Source organism: Rhinoderma darwinii, chromosome 9 (assembly GCF_050947455.1).
Source record: "Rhinoderma darwinii isolate aRhiDar2 chromosome 9, aRhiDar2.hap1, whole genome shotgun sequence".
Classification (NCBI taxonomy): Eukaryota; Metazoa; Chordata; class Amphibia; order Anura; family Rhinodermatidae; genus Rhinoderma; species Rhinoderma darwinii.
The window spans coordinates 84,324,539-84,343,894 of record NC_134695.1 but is presented as its reverse complement, the minus strand read 5'-3'; the positions used below and the strand labels follow the sequence as shown (position 1 = coordinate 84,343,894).

The 19,356-nt window shown below is 41.7% G+C and overlaps 1 protein-coding gene across 1 annotated transcript in view; it reads left to right on the top strand.

Annotated features, from left to right (window-relative positions):
* Nucleotides 1-19,356, top strand: part of PHKB (phosphorylase kinase regulatory subunit beta) — a 119,230-nt gene that overhangs the window by 67,251 nt on the left and 32,623 nt on the right. The window contains exons 13-14 of the mRNA XM_075836804.1: nt 8,249-8,304; nt 9,829-9,922. Coding sequence (XP_075692919.1) covers nt 8,249-8,304; nt 9,829-9,922 — 150 coding nt within the window. The remainder of the gene's footprint in view (nt 1-8,248; nt 8,305-9,828; nt 9,923-19,356) is intronic.

Below are 19,356 nucleotides of genomic sequence, written 5' to 3'. Positions count from 1 at the left end.
ATAATAGAGACGCTGGACCCCGGGAATAGAAGTAACAATGTAATAATAGAGACCCTGGACCCCGGGAATAGAAGTAACAATGTAATAATAGAGACGCTGGACCCCGGGAATAGAAGTAACAATGTAATAATAGAGACGCTGGACCCCGGGAATAGAAGTAACAATGTAATAATAGAGACGCTGGACCCCGGGAATAGAAGTAACAATGTAATAATAGAGACGCTGGACCCCGGGAGTAGAAGAAACAATGTAATAATAGAGACGCTGGACCCCGGGAATAGAAGTAACAATGTAATAATAGAGACGCTGGACCCCGGGAATAGAAGTAACAATGTAATAATAGAGACGCTGGACCCCGGGAATAGAAGTAACAATGTAATAATAGAGACCCTGGACCCCGGGAATAGAAGTAACAATGTAATAATAGAGACGCTGGACCCCGGGAGTAGAAGAAACAATGTAATAATAGAGACGCTGGACCCCGGGAATAGAAGTAACAATGTAATAATAGAGACGCTGGACCCCGGGAATAGAAGTAACAATGTAATAATAGAGACGCTGGACCCCGGGAATAGAAGTAACAATGTAATAATAGAGACGCTGGACCCCGGGAATAGAAGTAACAATGTAATAATAGAGACGCTGGACCCCGGGAATAGAAGTAACAATGTAATAATAGAGACGCTGGACCCCGGGAATAGAAGTAACAATGTAATAATAGAGACGCTGGACCCCGGGAATAGAAGTAACAATGTAATAATAGAGACGCTGGACCCCGGGAATAGAAGTAATAATGTAATAATAGAGACCCTGGACCCCGGGAATAGAAGTAACAATGTAATAATAGACGCTGGACCCCGGGAATAGAAGTAACAATGTAATAATAGAGACCCTGGACCCCGGGAATAGAAGTAACAATGTAATAATAGACGCTGGACCCCGGGAATAGAAGTAATAATGTAATAATAGAGACGCTGGACCCCGGGAATAGAAGTAACAATGTAATAATAGAGACGCTGGACCCCGGGAATAGAAGTAACAATGTAATAATAGAGACCCTGGACCCCGGGAATAGAAGTAACAATGTAATAATAGAGACCCTGGACCCCGGGAATAGAAGTAACAATGTAATAATAGAGACCCTGGACCCCGGGAATAGAAGTAACGATGTAATAATAGAGACGCTGGACCCCGGGAATAGAAGTAACAATGTAATAATAGAGACCCTGGACCCCGGGAATAGAAGTAACAATGTAATAATAGAGACGCTGGACCCCGGGAATAGAAGTAACAATGTAATAATAGAGACGCTGGACCCCGGGAATAGAAGAAACAATGTAATAATAGAGACCCTGGACCCCGGGAATAGAAGTAACAATGTAATAATAGAGACGCTGGACCCCGGGAATAGAAGTAATAATGTAATAATAGAGACGCTGGACCCCGGGAATAGAAGTAACAATGTAATAATAGAGACCCTGGACCCCGGGAATAGAAGTAACGATGTAATAATAGAGACGCTGGACCCCGGGAATAGAAGTAACAATGTAATAATAGAGACGCTGGACCCCGGGAATAGAAGTAACAATGTAATAATAGAGACGCTGGACCCCGGGAATAGAAGTAACAATGTAATAATAGAGACGCTGGACCCCGGGAATAGAAGTAACAATGTAATAATAGAGACGCTGGACCCCGGGAATAGAAGTAACAATGTAATAATAGAGACGCTGGACCCCGGGAATAGAAGTAATGATGTAATAATAGAGACGCTGGACCCCGGGAATAGAAGTAACGATATAATAATAGAGACGCTGGACCCCGGGAATAGAAGTAATAATGTAATAATAGAGACGCTGGACCCCGGGAATAGAAGTAACAATGTAATAATAGAGACGCTGGACCCCGGGAATAGAAGTAACAATGTAATAATAGAGACGCTGGACCCCGGGAATAGAAGTAACAATGTAATAATAGAGACGCTGGACCCCGGGAATAGAAGTAATAATAGAGACGCTGGACCCCGGGAATAGAAGTAACAATGTAATAATAGAGACCCTGGACCCCGGGAATAGAAGTAACAATGTAATAATAGAGACGCTGGACCCCGGGAATAGAAGTAACAATGTAATAATAGACGCTGGACCCCGGGAATAGAAGTAACAATGTAATAATAGAGACGCTGGACCCCGGGAATAGAAGTAACAATGTAATAATAGAGACCCTGGACCCCGGGAATAGAAGTAATAATGTAATAATAGAGACGCTGGACCCCGGGAATAGAAGTAACAATGTAATAATAGAGACGCTGGACCCCGGGAATAGAAGTAACAATGTAATAATAGAGACGCTGGACCCCGGGAATAGAAGTAACAATGTAATAATAGAGACGCTGGACCCCGGGAATAGAAGTAACAATGTAATAATAGAGACGCTGGACCCCGGGAATAGAAGTAACAATGTAATAATAGAGACCCTGGACCCCGGGAATAGAAGTAACAATGTAATAATAGAGACCCTGGACCCCGGGAATAGAAGTAACAATGTAATAATAGAGACGCTGGACCCCGGGAATAGAAGTAACAATGTAATAATAGAGACGCTGGATCCCGGGAATAGAAGTAACAATGTAATAATAGAGACCCTGGACCCCGGGAATAGAAGTAATAATAGAGACGCTGGACCCCGGGAATAGAAGTAACAATGTAATAATAGAGACCCTGGACCCCGGGAATAGAAGTAACAATGTAATAATAGAGACGCTGGACCCCGGGAATAGAAGTAACAATGTAATAATAGACGCTGGACCCCGGGAATAGAAGTAACAATGTAATAATAGAGACGCTGGACCCCGGGAATAGAAGTAACAATGTAATAATAGAGACCCTGGACCCCGGGAATAGAAGTAACAATGTAATAATAGAGACCCTGGACCCCGGGAATAGAAGTAACAATGTAATAATAGAGACCCTGGACCCCGGGAATAGAAGTAACGATGTAATAATAGAGACGCTGGACCCCGGGAATAGAAGTAACAATGTAATAATAGACGCTGGACCCCGGGAATAGAAGTAACGATGTAATAATAGAGACCCTGGACCCCGGGAATAGAAGTAACAATGTAATAATAGAGACCCTGGACCCCGGGAATAGAAGTAACAATGTAATAATAGAGACCCTGGACCCCGGGAATAGAAGTAACAATGTAATAATAGAGACGCTGGACCCCGGGAATAGAAGTAATAATGTAATAATAGAGACGCTGGACCCCGGGAATAGAAGTAACAATGTAATAATAGAGACCCTGGACCCCGGGAATAGAAGTAACAATGTAATAATAGAGACGCTGGACCCCGGGAATAGAAGTAATAATGTAATAATAGAGACGCTGGACCCCGGGAATAGAAGTAACAATGTAATAATAGAGACCCTGGACCCCGGGAATAGAAGTAACAATGTAATAATAGAGACCCTGGACCCCGGGAATAGAAGTAACAATGTAATAATAGAGACGCTGGACCCCGGGAATAGAAGTAACAATGTAATAATAGAGACGCTGGACCCCGGGAATAGAAGTAATAATGTAATAATAGAGACGCTGGATCCCGGGAATAGAAGTAACAATGTAATAATAGACGCTGGACCCCGGGAATAGAAGTAACAATGTAATAATAGAGACCCTGGACCCCGGGAATAGAAGTAACAATGTAATAATAGACGCTGGACCCCGGGAATAGAAGTAATAATGTAATAATAGAGACGCTGGACCCCGGGAATAGAAGTAACAATGTAATAATAGAGACCCTGGACCCCGGGAATAGAAGTAACGATGTAATAATAGAGACCCTGGACCCCGGGAATAGAAGTAATAATAGAGACGCTGGACCCCGGGAATAGAAGTAACAATGTAATAATAGAGACCCTGGACCCCGGGAATAGAAGTAACAATGTAATAATAGAGACCCTGGACCCCGGGAATAGAAGTAACGATGTAATAATAGAGACCCTGGACCCCGGGAATAGAAGTAATAATGTAATAATAGACGCTGGACCCCGGGAATAGAAGTAACAATGTAATAATAGAGACGCTGGACCCCGGGAATAGAAGTAACAATGTAATAATAGAGACCCTGGACCCCGGGAATAGAAGTAACAATGTAATAATAGACGCTGGACCCCGGGAATAGAAGTAATAATGTAATAATAGAGACGCTAGACCCCGGGAATAGAAGTAACAATGTAATAATAGAGACCCTGGACCCCGGGAATAGAAGTAACGATGTAATAATAGAGACGCTGGACCCCGGGAATAGAAGTAACAATGTAATAATAGAGACGCTGGACCCCGGGAATAGAAGTAACAATGTAATAATAGAGACCCTGGACCCCGGGAATAGAAGTAACAATGTAATAATAGAGACCCTGGACCCCGGGAATAGAAGTAACAATGTAATAATAGACGCTGGACCCCGGGAATAGAAGTAATAATGTAATAATAGAGACGCTAGACCCCGGGAATAGAAGTAACAATGTAATAATAGAGACCCTGGACCCCGGGAATAGAAGTAACGATGTAATAATAGAGACGCTGGACCCCGGGAATAGAAGTAACAATGTAATAATAGAGACGCTGGACCCCGGGAATAGAAGTAACAATGTAATAATAGAGACCCTGGACCCCGGGAATAGAAGTAACAATGTAATAATAGAGACGCTGGACCCCGGGAATAGAAGAAACAATGTAATAATAGAGACGCTGGACCCCGGGAATAGAAGTAACAATGTAATAATAGAGACCCTGGACCCCGGGAATAGAAGTAACAATGTAATAATAGAGACCCTGGACCCCGGGAATAGAAGTAACAATGTAATAATAGAGACCCTGGACCCCGGGAATAGAAGTAACGATGTAATAATAGAGACGCTGGACCCCGGGAATAGAAGTAACAATGTAATAATAGACGCTGGACCCCGGGAATAGAAGTAACGATGTAATAATAGAGACCCTGGACCCCGGGAATAGAAGTAACAATGTAATAATAGACGCTGGACCCCGGGAATAGAAGTAACAATGTAATAATAGACGCTGGACCCCGGGAATAGAAGTAACAATGTAATAATAGAGACGCTGGACCCCGGGAATAGAAGTAACAATGTAATAATAGAGACGCTGGACCCCGGGAATAGAAGTAACAATGTAATAATAGAGACGCTGGACCCCGGGAATAGAAGTAACAATGTAATAATAGAGACCCTGGACCCCGGGAATAGAAGTAACAATGTAATAATAGAGACCCTGGACCCCGGGAATAGAAGTAACAATGTAATAATAGACGCTGGACCCCGGGAATAGAAGTAACAATGTAATAATAGAGACGCTGGACCCCGGGAATAGAAGAAACAATGTAATAATAGAGACCCTGGACCCCGGGAATAGAAGTAACAATGTAATAATAGAGACGCTGGACCCCGGGAATAGAAGAAACAATGTAATAATAGAGACCCTGGACCCCGGGAATAGAAGTAACAATGTAATAATAGAGACGCTGGACCCCGGGAATAGAAGTAACAATGTAATAATAGAGACGCTGGACCCCGGGAATAGAAGTAACAATGTAATAATAGAGACGCTGGACCCCGGGAATAGAAGTAACAATGTAATAATAGAGACGCTGGACCCCGGGAATAGAAGTAACAATGTAATAATAGAGACGCTGGACCCCGGGAATAGAAGTAACAATGTAATAATAGAGACGCTGGACCCCGGGAATAGAAGTAACAATGTAATAATAGAGACGCTGGACCCCGGGAATAGAAGTAATAATGTAATAATAGACGCTGGACCCCGGGAATAGAAGTAACAATGTAATAATAGAGACGCTGGACCCCGGGAATAGAAGTAACAATGTAATAATAGAGACGCTGGACCCCGGGAATAGAAGTAACAATGTAATAATAGAGACCCTGGACCCCGGGAATAGAAGTAACAATGTAATAATAGAGACCCTGGACCCCGGGAATAGAAGTAATAATGTAATAATAGACGCTGGACCCCGGGAATAGAAGTAACAATGTAATAATAGAGACCCTGGACCCCGGGAATAGAAGTAATAATGTAATAATAGACGCTGGACCCCGGGAATAGAAGTAACAATGTAATAATAGAGACCCTGGACCCCGGGAATAGAAGTAATAATGTAATAATAGACGCTGGACCCCGGGAATAGAAGTAATAATGTAATAATAGAGACCCTGGACCCCGGGAATAGAAGTAACAATGTAATAATAGAGACGCTGGACCCCGGGAATAGAAGTAACAATGTAATAATAGAGACCCTGGACCCCGGGAATAGAAGTAACAATGTAATAATAGAGACCCTGGACCCCGGGAATAGAAGTAATAATGTAATAATAGAGACCCTGGACCCCGGGAATAGAAGTAATAATGTAATAATAGACGCTGGACCCCGGGAATAGAAGTAACAATGTAATAATAGAGACCCTGGACCCCGGACTAGAAGAGATTCAGATAAAAATATATATATTTTCGGTCTTTGCATTTTAGTTGTCGTCTTCAGGGAAAAGTGAATGATAACCAAGATGGCGACCACTGCAGCTCCCGCGTGGGTCGTCATCCACTTTCCTAGACTTCTGAATAGCAGATCTTTCCTATTAGGGATTACAAAGAGAATCCGGTGACAACCCCCGACGTAATTGAAATGGCAGCCATATTGGTTGTCGTCCAGCTTTTCGAGTTTTATATAGAACAAAAAAAAAATACTGAACAGAAGAGAATGTGTTCTAATATGTGGATATATCTGGGGGGCGGGGGGGTCGGCCTCTCCCCTGCTTGAAGTGACTGATAACAGGGAACAATAGACTGTTGAACTAGACCTTTCCTATAGTTAACCTCTTCCTATCCTGAAATGGATAATGCCAGGGAAAACTAGCTTGCGTTCAGCTGCACAGTGAATAGAGAGAGGGCAGCCCGGAGGGTTTGTGTCCCTTTATTGGCCCCCTCAGGCACTTTTGGTTGCTCTAATTCCATCGTTATCCCTCCTCGTTGCCGGTTATTATTCAGTAACTTATTATTCTTTAATAAAACATAAATCCATTTTCTTGTCACTTTTGTTCACGCGGCAGAAACTGAACTGTAAGGATGAATTCTGCCCCCGCCCCACCAAGTGGCAGCTGCTCGGCCCCCAGGAGCCCCGGCGCTGTCCAGGAGATTAATGGTTCTTGGGCGCGGTGTAAAGAAATGCATTAGCAGTGAATAGTCTGAGCCAGCGCGCCCGCTTTATTTAATTAAGGACGTTGTGATTGCCGCCGCCCGGAACGCTGCTCGCCATCCGGCCATCTTACCACTTGCAGTAGAAGCTTCGTTGCTGTAGATTTTCTCCTCATGAAGACATTAGTCGCACCGCTCATACATTATTAATAGAAGTAATCACTCTTTAATGTTACGACTGAATCTTTAACGTACTGGAAAATTACACGTAAAGAGAACGCAGGCCGCCATATTGTAGTGAAACTTAACTAGCGCTGACATCGTTATATGCAAAAATACATTGTTAGAAGCACATCCTCCTCCCCTTAGTCTGATGATCTACTTTGTGTCACTAAAGGTTTACTTGATGGAGATGGTCTCTACATGCGCTGCAGTGTAAAGCATGGTGGAGGGCAGAGCAGCAGCTTGAGGCTCTGAGACAGGAAGTAAATTTTAGGTGACAATACAAACAAGCTAGTATCTCATTACTGTACAGGGTAGGGGTGTGGTGTGTGGCTGCTTTAAGGAAACCATCAACAAGCTGCTGTTTACAGATCTCCCTTATCTTTTATTATGTGCCTCTGTTTAGTAATTTAAGCGCATGATGGTCCTGTCCTATTCTAAATGAGTTGCGGGTCTAATATGTGATTAGGCTTCATTCAAACGCTGTTAATGCAGAAGCAAATCTCTGCATCATTAGATAGAGGGTTGGGCAAACTAATGGCATCAAAGGGATCCGTGCCCAATGGCGGTATGATATATAATCAGACTATGTAGATGGTTATGTGATCAGGTATTTTCATTAATGATCCTGAGCTGTCCTGAATATTCATAGATGTCATAGTAGCAGCAGCTGGCCTACTTTCTGATGGTTTCCAGGTAGCAACAATGTTGGTTAGAGGTGGAACGTTCCTTTTAATAAATCAGTACTTGCTCACGTTCTCTTCTTATCTACTCACACCATTGCCAAATTGCTTTTAGGGGCCCCTGGACAATGACACAGTGATACACGTGGCCCTAATAGCGGAGAGCCAGAGGTAAGACTTCCCACAATCCATCTGCTCGACATATTTGTAATATATCAGAATGTCTTTTATAGCAGTTTAGGATCTTCCATAATTGTTATATTTCTATATCCGTACATTTCACACCTCGATAAAGCAAGAATTTGTCTTAGAAAATTGGCTGTAAGGATTTTTATCTTCTGTTGCTAAGAAACACGTTAAAAATCCCCACTGAAGTCACAGCGATGATCCCGATCTATGATGTTTCACACCTTAAAATTACTTTAGTAACAGGTTTTCTATAACATTGTAACATCACCGCTAAATATATCCAGTTATAAGTGCAGTATACATCCAAAAATATACCATCCCCCTACAGAATACACGCAGGTCTCTTACAGCGCCCCCAAAAGAATACAAATGTCACAGCTGTAAGTGCTCTAGACCAGTGTCACTGGAGAGGGGAAATTGTAACTGTCCCCTATATACAATAATATAACTACTATAATACTGCCCCCTATATACAAGAATATAACTACTATAATACTGCCCCTATATACAATAATATAACTACTATAATACTGCCCCCTATATACAAGAATATAACTACTATAATACTGCCCCCTATATACAGGAATATAACTACTTTAATACTGCCCCCTATATACAAGAATATAACTACTATAATACTGCCCCCTATGTACAAGAATATAACTACTATAATACTGCCCCCTATATACAAGAATATAACTACTATAATACTGCTCCCTATATGCAACAATATAACTACTATAATACTGCCTCCTATATACAAGAATATAACTACTATAATACTGCTCCCTATATACAAGAATATAACTACTATAATACTGCCCCTATATACAAGAATATAACTACTATAATACTGCCCGCTATATACAAGAATATAACTACTATAATACTGCTCCTATATACAAGAATATAACTACTATAATACGGCCCCTATATACAAGAATATACTATAATACTGCCCGCTATATACAAGAATATAACTACTATAATACTGCTCCTATATACAAGAATATAACTACTATAATACTGCCCCCTATATACAAGAATATAACTACTATAATACTGCTCCTATATACAAGAATATAACTACTATAATACTGCTCCTATATACAAGAATATAACTACTATAATACTGCCCCTATATACAGGAATATAACTGCTATAATACTGTCCCCTATATACAAGAATATAACTACTATAATACTGCCCCTATATACAAGAATATAACTACAATAATACTGCCCCCTATATACAAGAATATAACTACTATAATACTGACCCTATATACAAGAATATAACTACTATAATACTGCCCGCTATATACAAGAATATAACTACTATAATACTGCTCCCTATATACAAGAATATAACTGCTATAATACTGCTCCTATATACAAGAATATAACTACTATAATACTGCTCCTATATACAAGAATATAACTACTATAATACTGCCCCCTATGGGCAGGGTGATGATTATAGTGACGTTCTCTCTCTTGCTTCCAGGTTACAGGTGTTTTTGAACACATACGGTATACAGACACAGACCCCACAACAGGTAGAGCCCATCCTGATTTGGCCGCAGCAGGAGTTGGTGAAGGTGAGTTACTAAGCAGCTGTCACATTGTATTATTGCACTATGAACTCTGCGCTCTGTTGGCGAGGGGGACGTGTGGTTCTCTCCGGGCAGTCGTTGCCTTTGTTACTTTGCGCTCGTTATGTTCACTTCTCCGAGTCTTCATGTAATTAGCAGGTGATTCATTGTTATGAAATGAAAACATAACTCTGCACTTTGTCGCGGGCAGTGAATGAATGGAGGAGACGGCGAATCTTGTGCTCAAATTAGTTATTGCAAGTCTGCAATAAATCATCCCTTGCCCTGGGGGGAGGAGGGCACAGGTACGGTGCGGGCACCTCTGCCAGGGATGAGCTGGTGAAGTATCACTGTTTATCCTTCATTACTGCACAGAGGAGTCTGTATATAATCATTAATACAAGTATTGCCATCTCAGCCTGGTGTCAACTCCAAGTCTTGGCCCCATCATCTTATCTGCCGAGCTGTGTATTACCGGTGCCAGGCAAGCTGGCTGTCTACAGGATGATGCCGCCTACCATGGACTAAGCATTGAGATTCATGATAAGATTCAGCACAGCATCGTACAATGAAGCCGAGGTCACCAATACAACTGGACGGTGGCATTTCTGTGCCAGCCTCCTCCTACTATAATCCTGCCTAATGCTTGAACTGAAGAAAACTCTTCCCTTCCACTCCAGAGCTCGAGTGCCAGGATGCTGTTTTTCTCTGTTTCTAAGGGTATGTGCACACGATGAGTGGCATTTACGTCTGAAAAGACAGACTGTTTTCAGGAGAAAACAGCTGCCTCGTTTCAGACGTAAATGCTCCTCCTCGCATTTTGCGAGGCTTCTCTGACATCCGTAAATTTTGAGCTGCTCTTCATTGAGTTCAATGAAGAACGACTCAAATTACGTCTGAAAGAAGTGTCCTGCATATAATGTATATAAGTGTCCTGCATATAATGTATATAAGTGTCCTGCATATAATGTATATAAGTGTCCTGCATATAATGTATAGAAGTGTCCTGCATATAATGTATAGAAGTGTCCTGCATATGATGTATATAAGTGCCCCGTATATAAGTGCCCCGTATATAAGTGCCCCGTATATAAGTGCCCCGTATATAAGTGCCCCGTATATAAGTGCCCCGTATATAAGTGCCCCGTATATAAGTGCCCCGTATATAAGTGCCCCGTATATAAGTGCCCCGCGTATAATGTATATAAGTGCCCCGCGTATAATGTATATAAGTGTCCCGCGTATAATGTATATAAGTGCCCCGCGTATAATGTATATAAGTGTCCCGCGTATAATGTATAGAAGTGTCCCGCGTATAATGTATATAAGTGTCCCGCGTATAATGTATATAAGTGTCCCGCGTATAATGTATATAAGTGTCCCGCGTATAATGTATATAAGTGTCCGGCGTATAATGTATATAAGTGTCCCGCGTATAATGTATAGAAGTGTCCCGCGTATAATGTATAGAAGTGCCCCGCGTATAATGTAAATAAGTGTCCCGTATATAAGTGTCCCGTATATAAGTGTCCCGTATATAAGTGTCCCGTATATAAGTGTCCCGTATATAAGGTATATGTGTCCCACATATATGTGTCCCGCATATAAGTGTCCCGCATATAAGTGTCCCGCATATAAGTGTCCCGCATATAAGTGTCCATAAGTGCCCTGCATATAATGTATAGAAGTGTCCCGCACTTCTTTTGACGAGGCAGTCATTTTACGCTTCGTCGTTTGACAGCTGTCAAACGACGACGCGTAAATGACGGGTCGTCGGCACAGTACGTCGGCAAACCCATTCAAATGAATGGGCAGATGTTTGCCGACGTATTGTAGCCCTATTTTCAGACGTAAAACGAGGCATAATATGCCTCGTTTACGTCTGAAAATAAGTCGTGTGAACCCAGCCTTAGGATGACAACAGAAACCGGAAGTAAGGAGCGATCGGCTGTGATTTTCTGACTGGGTCGGATACGGTCGTCTGCCATATTAAGGAACGTTTCCCCCTAAAATACAAAATCACATTTCTAATCAGTTGTCTGTTATTTACGGTATATATGGCTCTAGGAAATCTGACTTGACACCTCCCTAAGACCTTGCCGTTCAGCTTGCCAGACTCCTGAATGGCAAAGGCTCCTTTATCACTGTCACACAGCTTTCCCAGATTTCCCCACAGCACCACTCTTGTCTTGTGGCTGGTACTGGTATTGCAGCTTAGACATTTATACGAGACGCAGCCCATAGACAAGGGTGGGGCTGTTTCTAGCAAAGAAAGCAAATCAAATCCTTCCTTCTATTCTCATACGACCCCTTTAAGGCCTCATTTACACTTTACTGTGTGATGTCAGAGTTGTGCTATGTCATCTGACCAATCAGATTTCTCCCCCTCATTCTGTTTTACTAAAAAACTTACAGAATGAGAAACTGCTGCTGCATCCCCCTCCTCTCCCTCCTCTCTGTCTACTTTACTGTTGAACATATACAGAGATCTTGCAGAAAGGGTTTGGACGACTGATTGTAAAGGGGAAATTGCTGCATGGAAAACTGAAAGATCTGTAGTGTATTTACGGCTGCCATAGAGGGCTCATTCTCCGCGCCATTGTAGTATCGTAAGTGGCGTTAGATTTACCGCTCGTCTCTGTAAAGTCTTTGCCACTTCTTCACCTGGTGATCTATTATTACCTCTCCAGCTTTCCTTCTTCCTGGAGATATTACTTATTTGCAATTCTTTTTTCTTTAAGATTAACGTCCCTGTTGTGTCGTGTTTTATGTGGCGGCCATTAATCACGAGAAGTGTTGGTCTACAGGAGGAGAGCGCTTTATGGCGTCTGTTTAACCATTCTTCGCTCTCTGTTCTTAATCTGCTGCAAATAAACCGCTCGGGATAAGCCGGCGCCTGCAAACCTTCCCTGCGCTTATTTTCAGCAGCAGCACAATGAGACTCTTATAGACAAGTCGTCCTTTTACCGATAGTTTTTTTAATAGAAAAAATAGCGCAATTTGTACGGGCTAAATTCACAAATATGTAGCACAAATCGATTTATGCTTCATATACATATATACTTCTCCTGTCCTGATAGTTTGCTACAATGTATCAGTCCGGAGTCCAGCATGCTTAGCTCACAGAAGATTGACTAGACTGGATACAATTTTAACAAACCCTCAGCTGTGAGAAGTATTAGCTGTTTACAGCTTTTCAGCCTCTGGATATGTATAAAATGCTCCCATTCACTGACCGCAAGCAGTGATCTTGAAATAGTGAGGACTTGAAACACAAGTTACAGAAGTGTTCCTTATACACTGATGAAGCTTTATGACGTGGGCTTCATATCCGGACGGTGGATTCTTCTCCTGACACTTTGTTTTCTAGGGAATGTTCCTCGTGATGTGGCTCATGTGACATTTACTGGATAATCTGCCTCTTTATGGATTAATAGATTACAGAATAATAATCCACAAATACCACGGTTACAATGTATCCAGATGGACGTGTTGTGAGATTACAGCGGTCTATAAAACACTTTGTATCACAGTCAAGACAAAAGGAAACAAAGTATTAGGTTCAGTGTTAGGGTTTATATCCGGCCTGCAGCCCCGGAGTGTCCCGCTGCGATTCCCAGCATGTGCGGCTATCAGGGCATGCTGGGAGTTGTTGTTTCACCACAACTGGACACTCTGAGGTTTTATATTGATCGCACTACGGCTCACTATTTGTTATGCAGTTGAATTCAAGCTATTCCTTAGGGTATGTTCACACGAGGGCGTCCGTTACGGCTGAAATTACGGGGATGTTTCAGCCTGAAAACATCCCCGTAATTTCAGCCGTACCGGCATGTGCAGGCGCTTGAACGCCGCGTCAATTACGGCCGTAATTAGCGCTGCTATTCATTGGAGTCAATGAATAACGGCTCTAATTACGGCCAAAGAAGTGACAGGTCACTTCTTTGACGCGGGCGTCTATTTACGCGCCGTCATTTGACAGCGGCGCGTAAATATACGCCTCGTGTGAACAGACAAACGTCTGCCCATTGCTTTCAATGGGCAGATGTTTGTCAGCGCTATTGAGGCGCTATTTTCGGGCGTAATTCGGGGCAAAAACGCCCGATTTACGTCCGTAAATAGGCCGTGTGAACATACCCTTACTGTTATCAGCCTGAGCCTGTTCATCATCGGGATGAAGAAACCTCCTCTCCCCAATGATCAAGGCTTTGTAACATCTCCAGTACTATTATATCCTCCAGAGACATTACATCATATGTGACTGATATCAGCCGCTCCTCTTATAACACTCCAGTACTATTATATCCTCCAGAGACATTACATCATATGTGTGACTGATATCAGCCGCTCCTCTTATTTCACTCCAGTACTATTATATCCTCCAGAGACATTACATCATATGTGTGACTGATATCAGCCGCTCCTCTTATATCACTCCAGTACTATTATATCCTCCAGAGACATTACATCATATATGTGACTGATATCAGCCGCTCCTCTTATATCACTCCAGTACTATTATATCCTCCAGAGACATTACATCATATGTGACTGATATCAGCCGCTCCTCTTATAACACTCCAGTACTATTATATCCTCCAGAGACATTACATCATATGTGACTGATATCAGCCGCTCCTCTTATATCACTCCAGTACTATTATATCCTCCAGAGACATTACATCATATATGTGACTGATATCAGCCGCTCCTCTTATATCACTCCAGTACTATTATATCCTCCAGAGACATTACATCATATGTGACTGATATCAGCCGCTCCTCTTATATCACTCCAGTACTATTATATCCTCCAGAGACATTACATCATATGTGACTGATATCAGCCGCTCCTCTTATAACACTCCAGCACTATTATATCCTCCAGAGACATTACATCATATTTGACTGATATCAGCCGCTCCTCTTATAACACTCCAGTACTATTATATCCTCCAGAGACATTACATCATATCTGACTGATATCAGCCGCTCCTCTTATATCACTCCAGCACTATTATATCCTCCAGAGACATTACATCATATGTGTGACTGATATCAGCCGCTCCTCTTATATCACTCCAGTACTATTATATCCTCCAGAGACATTACATCATATGTGACTGATATCAGCTGCTCCTCTTCTAACACTCCAGCACTATTATATCCTCCAGAGACATTACATCATATGTGACTGATATCAGCTGCTCCTCTTATATCACTCCAGCACTATTATATCCTCCAGAGACATTACATCATATGTCACTGATATCAGCCGCTCCTCTTATATCACTCCAGTACTATTATATCCTCCAGAGACATTACATCATATATGTGTGACTGATATCAGCCGCTCCTCGTATAACACTCCAGTACAATTATATCCTCCAGAGACATTACATCATATATGTGACTGATATCAGCCGCTCCTCTTATATCACTCCAGTACTATTATATCCTCCAGAGACATTACATCATATGTCTGACTGATATCAGCCGCTCCTCGTATAACACTCCAGTACTATTATATCCTCCAGAGACATTACATCATATGTGACTGATATCAGCCGCTCCTCGTATAACACTCCAGTACTATTATATCCTCCAGAGACATTACATCATATGTGTGATATCAGCCGCTCCTCTTATAACACTCCAGCGCTATTATATCCTCCAGAGACATTACATCATATGTGTGACTGATATCAGCCGCTCCTCGTATAACACTCCAGTACTATTATATCCTCCAGAGACATTACATCATATGTGACTGATATCAGCCGCTCCTCGTATAACACTCCAGTACTATTATATCCTCCAGAGACATTACATCATATGTGTGACTGATATCAGCCGCTCCTCTTATAACACTCCAGCACTATTATATCCTCCAGAGACATTACATCATATGTGACTGATATCAGCCGCTCCTCTTATATCACTCCAGTACTATTATATCCTCCAGAGACATTACATCATATATGTGACTGATATCAGCGGCTCCTCTTATAACACTCCAGCACTATTATATCCTCCAGAGACATTACATCATATGTGACTGATATCAGCAGCTCCTCTTATATCACTCCAGTACTATTATATCCTCCAGAGACATTACATCATATGTGTGACTGATATCAGCCGCTCCTCTTATATCACTCCAGCACTATTATATCCTCCAGAGACATTACATCATATATGTGTGACTGATATCAGCCGCTCCTCTTATATCACTCCAGCACTATTATATTCTCCAGAGACATTACATCATATGTGTGACTCCGCTCCTCTTATATCACTCCAGCACTATTATATCCTCCAGAGACATTACATCATATATGTGTGACTGATATCAGCCGCTCCTCTTATATCACTCCAGTACTATTATATCCTCCAGACATTACATCATACGTGACTGATATCAGCCGCTCCTATTATATCACTCCAGCACTATTATATCCTCCAGACATTACATCATACGTGACTGATATCAGCCGCTCCTATTATATCACTCCAGCACTATTATATCCTCCAGAGACATTACATCATATGTGTGACTGATATCAGCCGCTCCTCTTATATCACTCCAGCACTATTATATCCTCCAGAGACATTACATCATATATGTGTGACTGATATCAGCCGCTCCTCTTATATCACTCCAGTACTATTATATCCTCCAGAGACATTACATCATATGTGACTGATATCAGCCGCTCCTCTTCTAACACTCCAGCACTATTATATCCTCCAGAGACATTACATCATATGTGTGACTGATATCAGCCGCTCCTCTTATATCGCTCCAGTACTATTATATCCTCCAGAGACATTACATCATATGTGTGATTGATATCAGCCGCTCCTCTTATAACACTCCAGCACTATTATATCCTCCAGAGACATTACATCATATATGTGACTGATATCAGCCGCTCCTCTTATATCACTCCAGTACTATTATATCCTCCAGAGACATTACATCATATGTGTGACTGATATCAGCCGCTCCTCTTATAGCTCTCCAGTACTATTATATCCTCCACAGACATTACATCATATGTGTGACTGATATCAGCGGCTCCTCTTATAACACTCCAGCACTATTATATCCTCCAGAGACATTACATCATATGTGACTGATATCAGCAGCTCCTCTTATATCACTCCAGTACTATTATATCCTCCAGAGACATTACATCATATATGTGACTGATATCAGCCGCTCCTCTTATAACACTCCAGTACTATTATATCCTCCAGAGACACTACATCATATGTGTGACTGATATCAGCCGCTCCTCTTATATCACTCCAGTACTATTATATGCTCCAGAGACATTACATCATATGTGACTGATATCAGCCGCTCTTCTTATAACACTCCAGTACTATTATATCCTCCAGACATTACATCATACGTGACTGATATCAGCCGCTCCTATTATATCACTCCAGCACTATTATATCCTCCAGACATTACATCATACGTGACTGATATCAGCCGCTCCTATTATATCACTCCAGCACTATTATATCCTCCAGAGACATTACATCATATGTGTGACTGATATCAGCCGCTCCTCTTATATCACTCCAGCACTATTATATCCTCCAGAGACATTACATCATATATGTGTGACTGATATCAGCCGCTCCTCTTATATCACTCCAGCACTATTATATCCTCCAGAGACATTACATCATATGTGACTGATATGAGCCGCTTCTCTTATAACGCTCCAGCACTATTATATCCTCCAGAGACATTACATCATATGTGTGACTGATATCAGCCGCTCCTCTTATATCACTTCAGTACTATTATATCCTCCAGAGACATTACATCATATGTGACTGATATCAGCCGCTCCTCTTCTAACACTCCAGCACTATTATATCCTCCAGAGACATTACATCATATGTGTGACTGATATCAGCCGCTCCTCTTATATCGCTCCAGTACTATTATATCCTCCAGAGACATTACATCATATGTGTGACTGATATCAGCGCTCCTCTTATATCACTCCAGCACTATTATATCCTCCAGAGACATTACATCATATGTGACTGATATCAGCCGCTCCTCTTATAACAGTCCAGCACTATTATATCCTCCAGAGACAATACATCATATGTGACTGATATCAGCCGCTTCTCTTATAACGCTCCAGCACTATTATATCCTCCAGAGACATTACATCATATATGTGACTGATATCAGCCGCTCCTCTTATATCAGTCCAGTACTATTATATCCTCCAGAGACATTACATCATATGTGTGACTGATATCAGCCGCTCCTCTTATAACACTCCAGTACTATTATATCCTCCAGAGACATTACATCATATGTGTGACTGATATCAGCCGCTCCTCTTATAACACTCCAGTACTATTATATCCTCCAGAGACATTACATCATATGTGACTGATATCAGCCGCTCCTCTTATAACACTCCAGCCCTATTATATCCTCCAGAGACATTACATCATGTATGTGACTGATATCAGCCGCTCCTCTTATAACGCTCCCGCACTATTATATCCTCCAGAGACATTACATTATATGTGTGACTGATATCAGCCGCTCCTCTTATAACACTCCAGTACCATTATATCCTCCAGAGACATTACGTCATATGTGTGACTGATATCAGCCGCTCCTCTTATATCACTCCAGTACTATTATATCCTCCAGAGACATTACATCATCATGTGTGACTGATATCAGCCGCTCCTCTTATAACACTCCAGTACTATTATATCCTCCAGAGACATTACATCATATGTGACTGATATCAGCCGCTCCTCTTATAACACTCCAGTACTATTATATCCTCCAGAGACATTACATCATATGTGACTGATATCAGCCGCTCCTCTTATAACACTCCAGCACTATTATATCCTCCAGAGACATTACATCATATGTGACTGATATCAGCCGCTCCTCTTATATCACTCCAGTACTATTATATCCTCCAGAGACATTACATCATATATGTGACTGATATCAGCCGCTCCTCTTATAACACTCCAGTACTATTATATCCTCCAGAGACACTACATCATATGTGTGACTGATATCAGCCGCTCCTCTTATAACACTCCAGCGCTATTATATCCTCCAGAGACATTACATCATATGTGACTGATATCAGCCGCTCCTCTTATAACGCTCCAGCACTATTATATCCTCCAGAGACATTACATTATATGTGTGACTGATATCAGCCGCTCCTCTTATAACACTCCAGTACCATTATATCCTCCAGAGACATTACATCATATGTGACTGATATCAGCCGCTCCTCTTATAACACTCCAGTACCATTATATCCTCCAGAGACATTACATCATATGTGACTGATATCAGCCGCTCCTCTTATATCACTCCAGCACTATTATATCCTCCAGAGACATTACATCATATA